We start from the raw sequence: 12,949 nt of genomic DNA, 5'->3' as shown, positions 1-12,949 counted from the left end.
GTGGTCTGGATGCCTCTGGTGGGGTCGTGTTTTGTCCGGGGAACCTTCTGAGTGGTCATTGGCACGGCAGCAGGCATGCAGGCTGTCTGTGTGTGAGATCTTTCAGGTGCTTCCCTGAATTTCATACCCACTCATCCAGCCTTAGTTTGCAGGGCTGTGGGAAAAGGGCAGCTTCGTTTTTAGTGCTTCCCAGTTGGCTCAGCAGGTAAAGAATCTGCCTACCAATTCAGGAGACTCGGGTTTGATCCTTGGGTCGGGAAGATCTCCTGGAGAAGGAAATAACAACCCACCCCAGCAGTCTTGCCTGGGAAATCCCACGGACAGAGGAACCTGGTGGGCTACAGTCCATGGGGTCGAAAAGAGTCAGACACGACAGAGCAACTAAACGCAGCAGCACGATTCTTAGAGATTCTAAGTCGGAAGCGTGGGAGGATATTGGAAGCGTTGGTCTGGAACCATGTAGCCAGATATTTGAGGAAACTAGAACTTAAATCCAGTCCAGTTACAGGTAAAAAATAAAACCTCAAAGACTACAAACAGGACTAGAATCTCAAGGCACAGGGTTCTACCGAAACCTAACTTTTCTCTCTTTAATCACCCCCATTTCTAAGATAATCAGATAATCATGGTAAAACCAATTTTGCAAAGGAAGCCTGATCTCATTTGACGTGGCTCTTGGGAGGTTGCTGGGCGGTAGCTCCTAGCCAGGACTCTCTCTGGTCACCCTGGGCCCTTCTGCTCAGCTGATGAAGGCAGCTCTGGTGGGTTGACCCCACCCGCTGGTGTCTCCATGCTGACCATCACACCTCCATTGGCCTGGGGGAGTTGTCTGCAGTTATCTTACTTTGTGGTCTTAGGAGAATGGTACCGGGGAGGATTTGTAAAGCCAAGGCGGGTGTTTTCTCTATATGTCCTGTTCTATGGAAGACTTTAAACACCTCCTAGGTGAGCTCCCCTGACCCTCGAGCCCTTTGCCAAGGAATTTCCTGAAGAATTAGCAGTCCCTTCACGTTTGTTCTTCCTTCCAGCCAACTGTGAAGTTTTATATTTTCTCAAAAAATAACCCGTTCATCAGGATTTTCAACTTGGCTCGCATAAAATATAAAGAATAAAATAGATTTTTTTAAGTCTTATTTTTTCCTCTTAAGCTTGCCAAAGGTACATCTATTTCTTATGAATTTTTTTCCCCAGAGTACAGCTCTTGCATCTATTTATCAGTCCTTCCAACTTTTCTGTTTTCAGATTCAGAAATTTCTGCATTCGTCTTAATTACCGGGGTGTTCACCATATCCTGCTTTGTCATTCCTTTCCTTCTGGATATAAATGCTCAGTTCATTCACTGTAATTCTGTTTTAATGATGAAAATATTTGAAGTTAAGGGTTTGTTTTGATTCAGTCTCTGGCCAAATTCCTTGGGTTTCGCTGTTTCATTGTCATTACTATTTTTAAATCACCTCTAAATACAGTTTTGATTCTTAACTTGTGGTTACTTCAGAATGTTTTCTAAAATATCTCTTTAAGAATCATCTTTAGATTTTAATTGTATTATTCTAGTAAAAAGTCCTGGTCAATTTTGCTTTGTGGAATTTTTTTGAGGTTTTTATTGTGGTCCATTTTTTTGTAAAATGTTGCCATGGTCCCCTGGGCTTTGATTTTTAAAAGTTGTCTTTTCTAAAGGTGTATTCAGAGTTTATGCTAATCTTAATTTGGCCCCATCAGTTATTCCTTTCACGTCCCTGTGGCTTATTTACAATCTCTCACCATCGGAGAAGCTTGTTGTCTTACATGGTATCCTGCCCATCAACTGCCCCTTACATGACCAGGACCTCTGCTTCATCTGAATGAATGACATGCACCTTATGTTTAATTCTGCGGGTGTCCTTGCTATCTCCTATAGTCGTGCATTTATCTAACGACCTGGTCAAAAGTGAGGGGCTGTCTGCATAGTCCACCCCCAACCCATGCAAAGCACAGAATCGTATTTTTTTTTTTCTCTGTTCTTTCCGTTGCTTCACCCAACTCTCAGGCTTTGCTAGCTTACTTTAGATTTGGAACCCAGATCACCATTATTGAGGGCTTCCCTGGTAGCTCAGACAGTAGAGTCTGTATGCATTGCAGAAGGCCCAGATTTGATCCTTGGGTCGGGAAGATCCCCTGGAGGAGGGAGTGGCTACCCACTCCAGGATTCTTGAGCTTCCCTGATGGCTCAGATAATAAAGAACCCGCCTGCAACGCAGGAGACCCAGGTTCAATCCCTGGGTCGAGAATACCCCCTGGAGGAGGGAATGGCAACACACTCCAGTATTCTTGGGCTTCCCTGATGGCTCAGATAATAAAGAACCCGCCTGCAATGCAGGAGACCCGGGTTCAATTTCTGGGTCGAGAAGATCGCCTAGAGGAGGGAATGGCAACCCATTCAGGTATTCTTGCCTGGAGAATCCCATGGACAGAGGAAGCTGGCAGGCTACAGTCCATGTGGTCACAGAGTCGGACATGACTGAGCAACTATCATTTTCACTTGTCACCATTATTAAATTGTTGTTTTCCACAATATACAATTTCTGTAAACACTGTTTGTGCCTGTACGCAGCTCTGTAACCATGTTGACAACACCTTTCAGGTCTGTGTTTCTGTGTCCAAATGCTGGTGCGGGGTGGGGGGGTGCATTTCCCAGGCAACCCCTGTTCTCGAGGTCTTCACTCTGACCCCCTCTCAGGGCAGGGGAAGAGGACCAGAGCAGGAACAGGGGACATTTTCTGTGTCTCTGCGCATCCAAACATGTCCACTGCCTTTCTGCACAGATGATCACTCGGGGGCACAGGTGTCTTGGGCCCTGACCTTTTCCCTAAAAACCCCGTGGAGTGAGCTGTGTCCTTGCCCTTGTCTTTCCTGAGGTCTGGCGTGAGGGGCATTTGAACAGGGTCCTCGGCCATCTCAGACCATCACTGAGGCTCTACCGTGGGCGTCCTCACCTCTGCTGAGCTCCCTGCACACCCTTTCCTCTTGGAATGCTGTGTCCCCTCCTCCCTGTCACCTGGGGCTCACTGGACATGTACTGTAGGCTCCCAGTGAACCCCTGGCCTCACCTGCCCTTCTGGTCCCCCGAGTGGACCAAGCACTGGCTGTGGCCTCACATGCCCCTGGGAGAGACGTCATGCAAGGCCATCCAGTGGGATGAGCAGAAGGTCCAGGTAAGAAGCCTGACCTTCCCCTGCCCCCATCTGTTCCCCCTTCCAGATCCGGTCCGACAAGGACAACGACATCCCCATCCGATACAGCATCACAGGCGTGGGCGCCGACCAGCCCCCCATGGAGGTCTTCAGCATCGACTCCATGTCCGGCCGGATGTACGTCACACGGCCCATGGATCGGGAGGAGCGAGCCTCCTACCACGTGAGTGTCCCTGGACTTGAGCTCCTAAGGGCAGGGGGTTGGAGGGAAATGCAAACCCAAGTCCATATCAGAAAAGCCCACCTGCCTGCAGGGCGCCTCCCCGGGCTGTGCAATTCACAGAGCAGAAGGGCCAAGAATGTGCTCTAGTAACGTGTCCCTGGTGATGCCGGGAGGGTCTGGGACACACTGGGGGAGCCACTGGTCAGAAGCCGTGGACCCACGTGACCAGCCAGGAGTTCTGCTGGGGGAGGGGTCGTGCAGCTGCTGTGTCACCCCCACCTCTCCAGTTCCGGACACGCATCCCGGCCCCTCTGCCCCTTCCTCGGAGAGCAGAAAGGCAGCTCTGAGCGAGCACTGCTGCTTTCATGGGGAGCTGCCAGTGGAGGGGAAAAGACCATGAGAAAGTGAAGGCTGAGACTCAGTTAAAGGGACCGTCCACCACTTTCCACTTGGCCTCCTGGCCTATTGGCACACAATTGGCCCTAGAGCTCGGTGGGCATACGGCTCTCACACCGCCCGCCCTGGCGTCCTTGGGCTCTGCCTCCTCGTCATGGGATGAGCATTTGTACCTTCGGGAGGCAGAGGCGGGAGCCGGACCTGGGGGGCGGAATTGGGCAGCCCCACCCAGCAGCTGAGACATGTGCCCTTAAGCCCTCCGACCCCCATGCTCCCCTGCAAAGGGGAAACAGTCAGGCTGCCTCAGCGCGTGCTCGGAGGACTCAGGGTGACCATCCCTGTGGCGTTCAGGACAGGGCCCAGCACACGGTAAGGCTGCCTCTGTGGCTACAGCCAGGGCGCCAGAACTCCCAGCTCCCGGGTTGTGTTCACAGACCTTCAGGTGAGGGGATGCACTCACAGCCTCCGCCCTGTGTCCTCTCTGGGCCGGCACTGACCTCACTTGGCTTCAGCCTGCAGTGCCAGATGTGAACCCTGCTCTTCACACTCCAGGTTCACTGTCCACCTCCTGGATGAGAAGGGAGGCTCCACGCGGCAGGCTTGTCCATACCACATCCCCTGGCAGAGAACAGAACCCACCACTGAGGGCGGGCCAGTCACAGGCTTTCCTCTCTCAACTGCTCAGCTCCTAGCCCAGGATGGCTGCAGAATTTCTGAGTCCAGCAAAAGATGCAATGAGGACCCCTCTGAGCTGACTACGAGTTTTAAGATGGTGATGGCCGAGCGTCAAACCACATACAGACCCGAATGACCATGAGGGTCACACACTCACCCCCTGTGAAGTGGGACGGACAGGAGGCTGAAGCTGGAGGACCTGTGGGCCTCATCTCGTGGCCGTCTGGGTGCAAACAGCTCAGAGCCACACCCGGGTGTCACTGTCCACTCTGAGGACCCCCAGCTCTGGGCACCCCAAGAGCAGCTCGATCTCAAGAGCACCACACACCCTCTCCCTGCACCCCCAAACCAGACCCTGGGAAGGCAGGAGCCACGTTTGGGAAAAGGAGACCCACTTGGCAGTAGACTGAGAGACAGCTCCCCAATCCCTCACCTGCTGTGGGCCAGAGGATCACTCTGATTTTAGAGTCCACGATTTTAGTGGGGCTCTGATTTCAGTTACCTCTGTCCACCCAGACAGTCTCCTTGCCACTAAAGTCAACCCCCTACATGACGTGACTCGATCACGGGGTGACCCCTGTAACCTTCCCACCTGGAACCTGCGTCTCACATCCCAGAGTCCTCTCTGCTCCCCCGACGGGTGCCGTATAATCCTGTCCTGAGTCCCACTGTCATCATGGCTGTCGAGAGGGTGGGGCAGAATCTCCCACCTGAGAGGGAGCTGACAGACCGTGGACACAGGTCCCTGGAGATGACTGTGCGAAGCCTGTGATCACAAGGCAGATGAGCATCACTGTCTGCTCTGCAAGGCGATTCCCCAGAAGGTGCCTTCATGGCTTCCTTAGGAAGCCTTGCTGCTGGGGCCACGAGCTGTCAACTTGAGCGGGATATTCCTGAGCCTCTGTTTCCCTGCCTGTAAATTGAGATCCGACAGACCTGTCTCACAGTTCTTGCGAACGATGAGGTGAGGCAGTGTCTGTGGAGGTCTCGGGGCACTCCCAGCCAGAGCCAGCACAGGGCTGATGGAAGACAACAGGACCCCACACATGGCAGGCATGCACAGCGCATCGCAGGAAATTTACTCTGCACAAGACACCCAGATTTGCAAGTCTCAGGGCATTTCTTATCTCCAAGTCGCAACGCATTTCTTGTCTCCAACACCAAGACAAACCCCCATCCCCAAGCCTGCAGCTGTGTGTCCAGCCTGAGAGATGGAGGGGGATGGGTGGGCTCTTAGAGATTTCCAACAGAATCTATCAAATGTTGTTTTAAGCTTTTGGAGGGGGATGAGGAGACCCTGCCAGCCACTTTCCATCGAGAGCTCCACTCGGCCTGCTCCTGCTGCTAAAGATAGCGGCCCAACTGGGGTGTCACTTCAGTTAGAAGATAATAACTTTAATTTTAGCTCAGAATTACTTTTTTCAAAGCCTCCTCAACCTTTGGCTCGGCGCCTTATTGCCTGGCCACGTCTGACAAGATGAAGGATGGCCCAGCCGCCCATAGGAGGATCCCCTGGAGGAGGGTACAGCAACCCACTCCAGTATTCTTGCCTGGAGAATCCCCATGGACATAGGGGAGCCTGGTGGGCTACAGTCCATGGGGTCACAGAGAGTCAGACATGACTGAAGTGACTTAGCAAGCACACACTGGCCGCCTACAGGAGGACTTCCACAGCAGGGAGGTGCAAACCAGGCTCCAGGAACGGCGACCCAATGGCCAGGCGGGGGGCGGCGTTGGGGAGCAGTCGGCTGGGAGAAACAACCGCACCCGCATCCCCATCCTGAGATGTTTAAATGTGATACTTCAAGCTGATCTGTCTTGAAGGGGGCAGCTGCATGGCTCTGCAGGCTGCAGCTCCCAGGAACCTGAGCTCATTTGTCTCCTTATGATGACATGGATCGTCTCCTCCATGAAGCCTGCCTTGAGCTCCCCCCAAACACGTGGTTTCAAGGGGAAAATTCTACACAGGGCTGTCGGCTGAGGCTGCGGATAACTCAAGGCCCCTCCTGCAGTCATGGATGGCACCCTCCCCTCCCCCAAGGCTGGCAGAGCGGCTGGGGGCGCAGGGCATCAAGGGGACTGCCTGATGACTAGGCGGGGCCCCCAGCTCGGAGACCCCTCCTGCGGGAGGCTCCTCTGGGCACCCTTGACTTGGCGCTGTCTTGGCATAAGGACCCTGTAGTCCAGTGTGTTTGGTTTCGAGGGTGACATGGTTTCCACAGAGAGATGAGGGCATGGCTGTGTGACAGTCACAGTGCTGGTCTGGAGAGACAGGCCAGCCCCTTCCACCTCCAAGTGTGGTTTTCCTGTCTAGTCTCAGGGCCCCCATGGCCCCACTCCAGCACGCTCTGCTGCCCGTGGAGCTCAGCCACTCTGCATCCCCCATGGAGGCCCCCACGCTTGCTGTCCTCTGGGCCCCTGGTCCAGGGCTCAGCTCCAGCATCACCTCCTCCGAGAGGCCTGCCTGGCCTCCTCCCCACCCCATGGGTCGTTGCGGTCACAGGCCTTCTCAGGGGCCATCTCCTGCATGAGAAGCCCCAGGGCAGCCCCGGGTCTCATGAGGCCACGGACTAGGGCACAGCCAGTGCCTGCCCACAGGTGGGCCCTCAATAGATATTGATGGAGCGAATGAATTAATGAGTGAATGAATGAATAAAAGATAAAAATCCAAAATCGAAGAGGGGAGTCTGAGCAGCCCCTGTGGGCCCTCCAGCCCAAGTTGGGGGACCTATCCTTTGTACCTTGAGTTGTTCCCAGATGGAGCTCCCTGGAGCCCCTTCCCCATTGGAGTAGGGCCTTCCATCCCAGGGCCCCTGGACCCATTTCCTCTCTGCTGCCCCAAGAAAGATAAGCCAGGCCAACAGGGAAGACTTGAAGTGGATGCCCAAGTTCAAGGACCCGCTGTGTCTCCTCTCTGGGTCTCCCCCAGGCCTGGCCTCCTGGCAGCAAGGGGCCTAAGCCCCCGCCCCGTTAGCACACACAGCCTTTCTGCAGCTGCTCTAGGTAGACGTGAGTCCTCAGCATCAGTGGTGCAGGGATGGATATCGGCGTGGACCCTTGGGTCAGCCTCCAGCTCCCATGGTCGCTCTGTTTCACCCTCCCAGGATGCCTCCCCATTCCCACAGAGGAGAGAACCCAGGCTCATGACGTGTCCCAAGCCCACCCCGCACTCCCCAGGCTGCCCCTTGGGGGGGCCCTGACCTGCTCTGTCACCCCACCCCAGGGCTGTAGGTCACAGGAAATCTACTCTTGGTGGTTCACAAGGCTTAGGGTCAGGCGCATCCCCGCCAGTGGCAGCTGCCGGCCCTGACAGCATATGTTGCTTTCCTTCTAGCTCCGAGCACATGCTGTGGATATGAACGGCAACAAGGTGGAGAACCCCATCGACCTCTACATCTATGTCATCGACATGAACGACAACCGCCCCGAGTTCCTCAACCAGGTGTATAACGGCTCCGTGGACGAAGGCTCCAAGCCAGGTGAGCCCTGAGCCCCGAGGGAGGGACGTTCCCAAGGAGGGACACGCAGCCCCCGCCGCCATGATGACACCTAGGACTCATCGCCTATGAGTTTATTTAAGCACCCACTGCTCCCACTAGGGAGTGGGCATCCCTGCTCCACATACCTCACAGTCCAGGGCAGACACAGACAGAGGGGCTGAAACAAGGGACCAGAGCCACTGCAGTGACGATTTGGCTCAGGAGACCCCTGGGCGCTGAGTCATGGGGATGGCTGTAGATTAGGGAAGGCTCCTCTGCAGAGGTGACCTGTGGGCCAGGAGCTGACTTGTGATCAGGAGCAGCACTCAGAAGTGCAGGGAAGGACTCTGGCAGCAGGGAGAGCATGTGCAAAGGTCCTGCGGCCGGTCAGGGAGGAGGCTGGCCATCTGAGGCCTCCTGGGCACCTCTGGGCATAGCAGGAAGCCCCTGAGAAGGCTGACTCCCTCGGCCTAAAGAAGTGAGCTGTGTGGCTGAGGCCCTTGGCCCCCCTCAGAGCTAACCCAAGAGCTGACCCGTCTTCCCAAGGACTCCTGTCCAGCATAAATGATAATGAGCACTTTACAGTATCTGGTCTCTGGATCCCATAATGACCAAGAAGTGGGTGCCTCCCTCCCCCTTCAGCTCAGACAGGACTCAAGGCCTGAGGAGGTGGAGCAAGCAGTCCCAACCCCTCAGTGTGGACATGGGCGCGAATCCCCAGCGGATGCTGGCACGACAGCTCAGAGATCCCCCAGCATCACCTGGGAATGTGTTATAAGTGCATAGCTGGTGGCCACCCGCTGATTCAGACTCTGCAGGTGGGGCCCCAAGGAGGCAGCCAAGCTCCAAGTAACTCTGCACTTGCTAAGGTTTAAGAAACCCAGCCCCACGCTGTCTCCTGACTTGGGGGAGGGTGGGGACAGTTGTCCTCAGGACAACTACTCAGTTTGGGGCAGGCAGGGGCAGGGGGCAGTGTGGAGCTAAGCCAAGCACCACTGCTGAGGTCCCTGCTAAGGGCTGCTGGAAGCTGCCACTAAAATTCGGACTCTGGTTACATTTGAACTTGAGAGAAACAAAAGGTCATTTTGATTCATGAGTGATGCCCCGTGCAATACTGGGAACATACGCACAGTAAAGGTGTTGCCTGCCATCTGAACATCACAGAGGCTGCCCCTCCCCAGCCCCCGGTGGGCGCCCATCCTGGGAAGACTTCCCGGGCCTCTGAGGAGGGGTCAGCAGGCGTCCAGCATGCAGAGGGGCATGAAAGCAAACATTTATCATCTCTTCTCCCTGGAGGCAGTTGTCACAGCTCCGTCTCCAGGGGCTGCTGCTTCCACAAGGTGAAATGTGTTTACAACTGATTGTCCTCAGAATCAGGAGGCTTGGGCCAGCCTGATGTCAGCAAAGGGAAAGCAATGTGACATTATTTCTGCAGAAACCTCGGGCAGCTGGGCCCTGCCGGCCCCTGAGGGGCAGGTGGGTGGCCAAATTAGCTACAAACAGCCAAAGAAAGTGAATGAGGACTGCTGACAGCCAGCTCTTTAAGGAGCAGGGTGGAGAGTGGGTGTCAGGCTTGGTGGGTGTGAGGGGGGTGGGGACGTTCTTGTTAACGGAAGCCGTGGGTCCTCTCTCCCCAAGACCCAAGACACTCTGTGAAGGTGCCTCAAATCAAGTCTCCCACGTCTTATTTTCGAACAAATCAATGAGACAGTTTTCCCAGACGCATGACTGCCTTTACTCATTAGGATAACAAAAACAACAAACTGTTTCATCTTCCCCTCAAAATCCTGATAAGCCTTTAAGCCAGAACATTGGAGCATCCTCGGATCTCTGGACATGGCCTGGGCAGGCTGAAGGCTGGCCCTTTATTCCCTGGGCACTCAACACCTTTGCAGGGCTGTTTGCACTAAATGTTGGGTGACTTTCAGAGCCCCTGGGTGCCCCCAGTTCCATTTCTGGTCCCAGAATAACCATCAGAGGGGACCAGAAATGCGACCTCTTTGTGCAAAGCCAGGATAGAGCTGCACGGTGCCTTGTTGGGCCTGGCTTGACGCCCTGGTCCAGGAGGAGGAGGCCATGTCCAGACAGAGCAGGGCCCACCTCCTCAACACAGGAAGCTCCCCGGGATATGGAAACAGTCTCTATAAGTCCTTCTCGCACCCCAGTAAATTACAATAATAAAAGGTTTTACACAATGCCTTTGTGGGATAAGGAAAAACTACCGCCAGAAATTAGTCATTATTCTCTGGAATGATAGGCTAATGAAGGGTTTCAGACACATGTTCTAATGGAAAACAAGTGGAAAGATGTATTCAGTATTGACTCAGCTAGGTAGGAGTTGGCTAAGTTCTGGGATGTTGCGGCGGGGACGTCAGCTAGCCGCCGGGGGCCAGATCCCAGGTCACCCCACATCCTCCCCGACCTCCAGGCCCCTCCATGCCATGAAGCCCTCTATGGTTTTGCTGAGTCACAGGGGCCTCACACACAATTCTGGTTCATACAGCTGTTCAGTTCAGTTCAGTCACTCAGTCATGTCCAAGTCTTTGCCACCCCATGGACTGCAGCATGCCGGGCTTCCCTGTCCATCACCAACTCCCGGAGCTTACTCAAACTCGTGTCCATAGAGTTGGTGATGCCATCCAACCAACTTATCCTCTGTTGTCCCCTTCTCCTCCTGCCTTCAATCTTTCCCAGCAACAGGGTCTTTTCCAATGAGTCAACTCTTCACATGAGGTGGCCAAAGTATTGGAGTTTCAGCATCAGTCCTTCCAATGAACACCCAGGACTGATCTCCTTTAGGATGGACTGGTTGGATCTCCTTACAGTCCAAGGGACTCTCAAGAGTCTTCTCCAACACCACAGTTCAAAAGCATCAATTCTTCGGCGCTCAGTTTTCTTCATAGTCCAACTCACGTCTAGCTGAGAAGCTGAATTTCTCGTTGTATTTATACAAATGGCCACGTGGGGGCAGTGGTTGCCGTGTTGGGTCCCCACCCAGATGGGGCCACAGCAGCAGTCCCTCCCCATGCCTGGGATCTTCAGTCCCCTCCTGATCACGGTCCCAAATCCTGGAGGGAACTGGCCATGGGCCACCAAGACCTGGGAGGCTGCATGCGAGGCTGAAGATGAGAAAGGGAGGCAGGTCCACTGACCGCCCTCAGAATGTCCCACCACTGGAGCTTTGCTTGGGTGGGTGCCCCGCCACTTCCAGGCACACACCCCACCTCTGCCTTTCCAAACTCTGCCTTGATGCCCCCCTGTTCTGTGTCCCCCAAAACTGCTGTGCCCACCCCCGGAAGGGGACCATCTCTTGCCTCCAGGCAGAAGCTGCACCTGCAGAAGTGGCTGCGTAGTGCACACAGGCTCTGCGCGCTCCTGCTGTCAGGACATGTGGGCGCTGGATGTGCATCCCTGTCCAGCAAAACCAGTCTTAAGGAAGCAGTCTTTTCCATCAAATCCTCTTTCCCTAGTTTTGAAATTGACCCTGTGCTCGTGAGTTCAGATTAATAATAATTATGAAAAATTATGTCTGTAATATAGATGTTTTCCATAAAGAAATGGAGTTTCATGTATTTCAAGTGCACCAGAAAGTGGAACCAAAATTAGAGTTTCCCAGAAAAAAGGTTCAACTGAGACGCAACAAGCAGAAACCCAAGAGAATTGTGACCTGGTGCATACTGAGGCCTGGGGTAACAGAGGCATCTCTGGCCCTGGGTGGGCAGGAAGCAGGAAGGCTGGGCTTTGGGCAACCTTGAACCTCCTAGGCAAGCACCACTCCAAGCAACTCTTCAATGTGCTTCCTGATAGGATCTCATTGGAAGAAATATCTTTTTAAGATACCTTTTTATTTTGACATGATTGTAGACGTACGTGCAGTTATAAGAAGTAACACAGAGACACCCCACAGACCCGTCCCCTGACTTCCCCCAGTGGTAACCTCTCACAGATGCAGGGTCACACCAGGGTGTGACACTGGTGCAAGCCCTGGCCCTCACTCAGACTTCAGCACGTGTGTGTATGTGAGTGCGTGTGTGCCCATGCAGTTTATCATGTGTGCAGATTCACATGACCTCCATGGTCAAGACAGTAACATTTAAGAAGGCTAACACCCATCTCCCCGCTCACTGATCCATCTGCCCACCATCCCTACCCTTGAAACCATTGACCTGCTCTCCATACCTGTGATTTTATCATTTTAAGACTTTCATATAATTGTGACCATAGCAGTACGTTACCTTGAGTGTGCTCTCGGTCACTTAGTCGTGTCTGACTTTTGTGACCCCATGGACTGTGGATTGCCAGGCCCCTCTGTCCATGGGATTCTCCAGGCAAGAATACTGGAGTGGGTTGCCATGCCCTCCTCCAAGGGATCTTCCTGCCCTGGGGATCAAACTCATGTCTCTTGCATTTCCTGCATTGGCAGGCGGATTCTTTACCACTAGCACAACCAGTCCATCCTAAAGGAAATAAGTCCTGAATATTCATTGGTAGGACTGATGCTGAAGCTGAAACTCCAATACTTTGGGCACCTGATGCAAAGAACTGACTCATTTGAAAAGACCCTGATGCTGGGAAAGATTGAGGGCAGGAGGAGAAGGGGACTACAGAGGATGATATGGTTGGATGGCATCACCAACTCAATGGACATGGGTTTGGGTGAACTCTAGGAGTTGGTAATGGACAGGAAGGCCTGGCATGCTGCAGTTCATGGGGTCGCAAAGAGTCGGACATGGCTGAGCGACTGAAATGAACTGAGCACCACCTGGGAAGCCCATGTTACCTTTAGGGACTGGGTTTTTCCACTCAGTATAATTCTTTGGATATTCAGGCAAATTGTGTGTCCTACGCACATTTCTTTTCATTGCTGAGAAGTACACAGTGTGGATGCCCTACCCTCATTCTGGTTGTCCCAGTTTGGGGCAGTAATGAAGCTGCCAAGAACTTTCACTCGCATGTAGACTTTCATGTGAATTTTCATTTCTCTGGGACAAATGCCTGAGGACTCA

At 53.6% G+C, this 12,949-nt stretch overlaps 1 protein-coding gene across 2 annotated transcripts in view; it reads left to right on the top strand.

Moving 5' to 3' along the window:
- CDH4 (cadherin 4) overlaps positions 1 to 12,949 on the top strand; it is a 473,737-nt gene that overhangs the window by 415,813 nt on the left and 44,975 nt on the right. For both annotated transcript variants that reach the window (XM_061125799.1, XM_061125800.1), the window contains 2 exons: positions 3,238 to 3,393; positions 7,799 to 7,943. In XM_061125799.1, coding sequence (XP_060981782.1) covers positions 3,238 to 3,393; positions 7,799 to 7,943 — 301 coding nt within the window. The remainder of the gene's footprint in view (positions 1 to 3,237; positions 3,394 to 7,798; positions 7,944 to 12,949) is intronic.

The sequence above is a fragment of the Dama dama genome, chromosome 23 (genome assembly GCF_033118175.1).
Source record: "Dama dama isolate Ldn47 chromosome 23, ASM3311817v1, whole genome shotgun sequence".
NCBI classification, from domain to species: domain Eukaryota; kingdom Metazoa; phylum Chordata; class Mammalia; order Artiodactyla; family Cervidae; genus Dama; species Dama dama.
The sequence above is the reverse complement of the archived record's forward strand: the minus strand, read 5'-3'. Positions and strand labels throughout refer to the sequence as shown.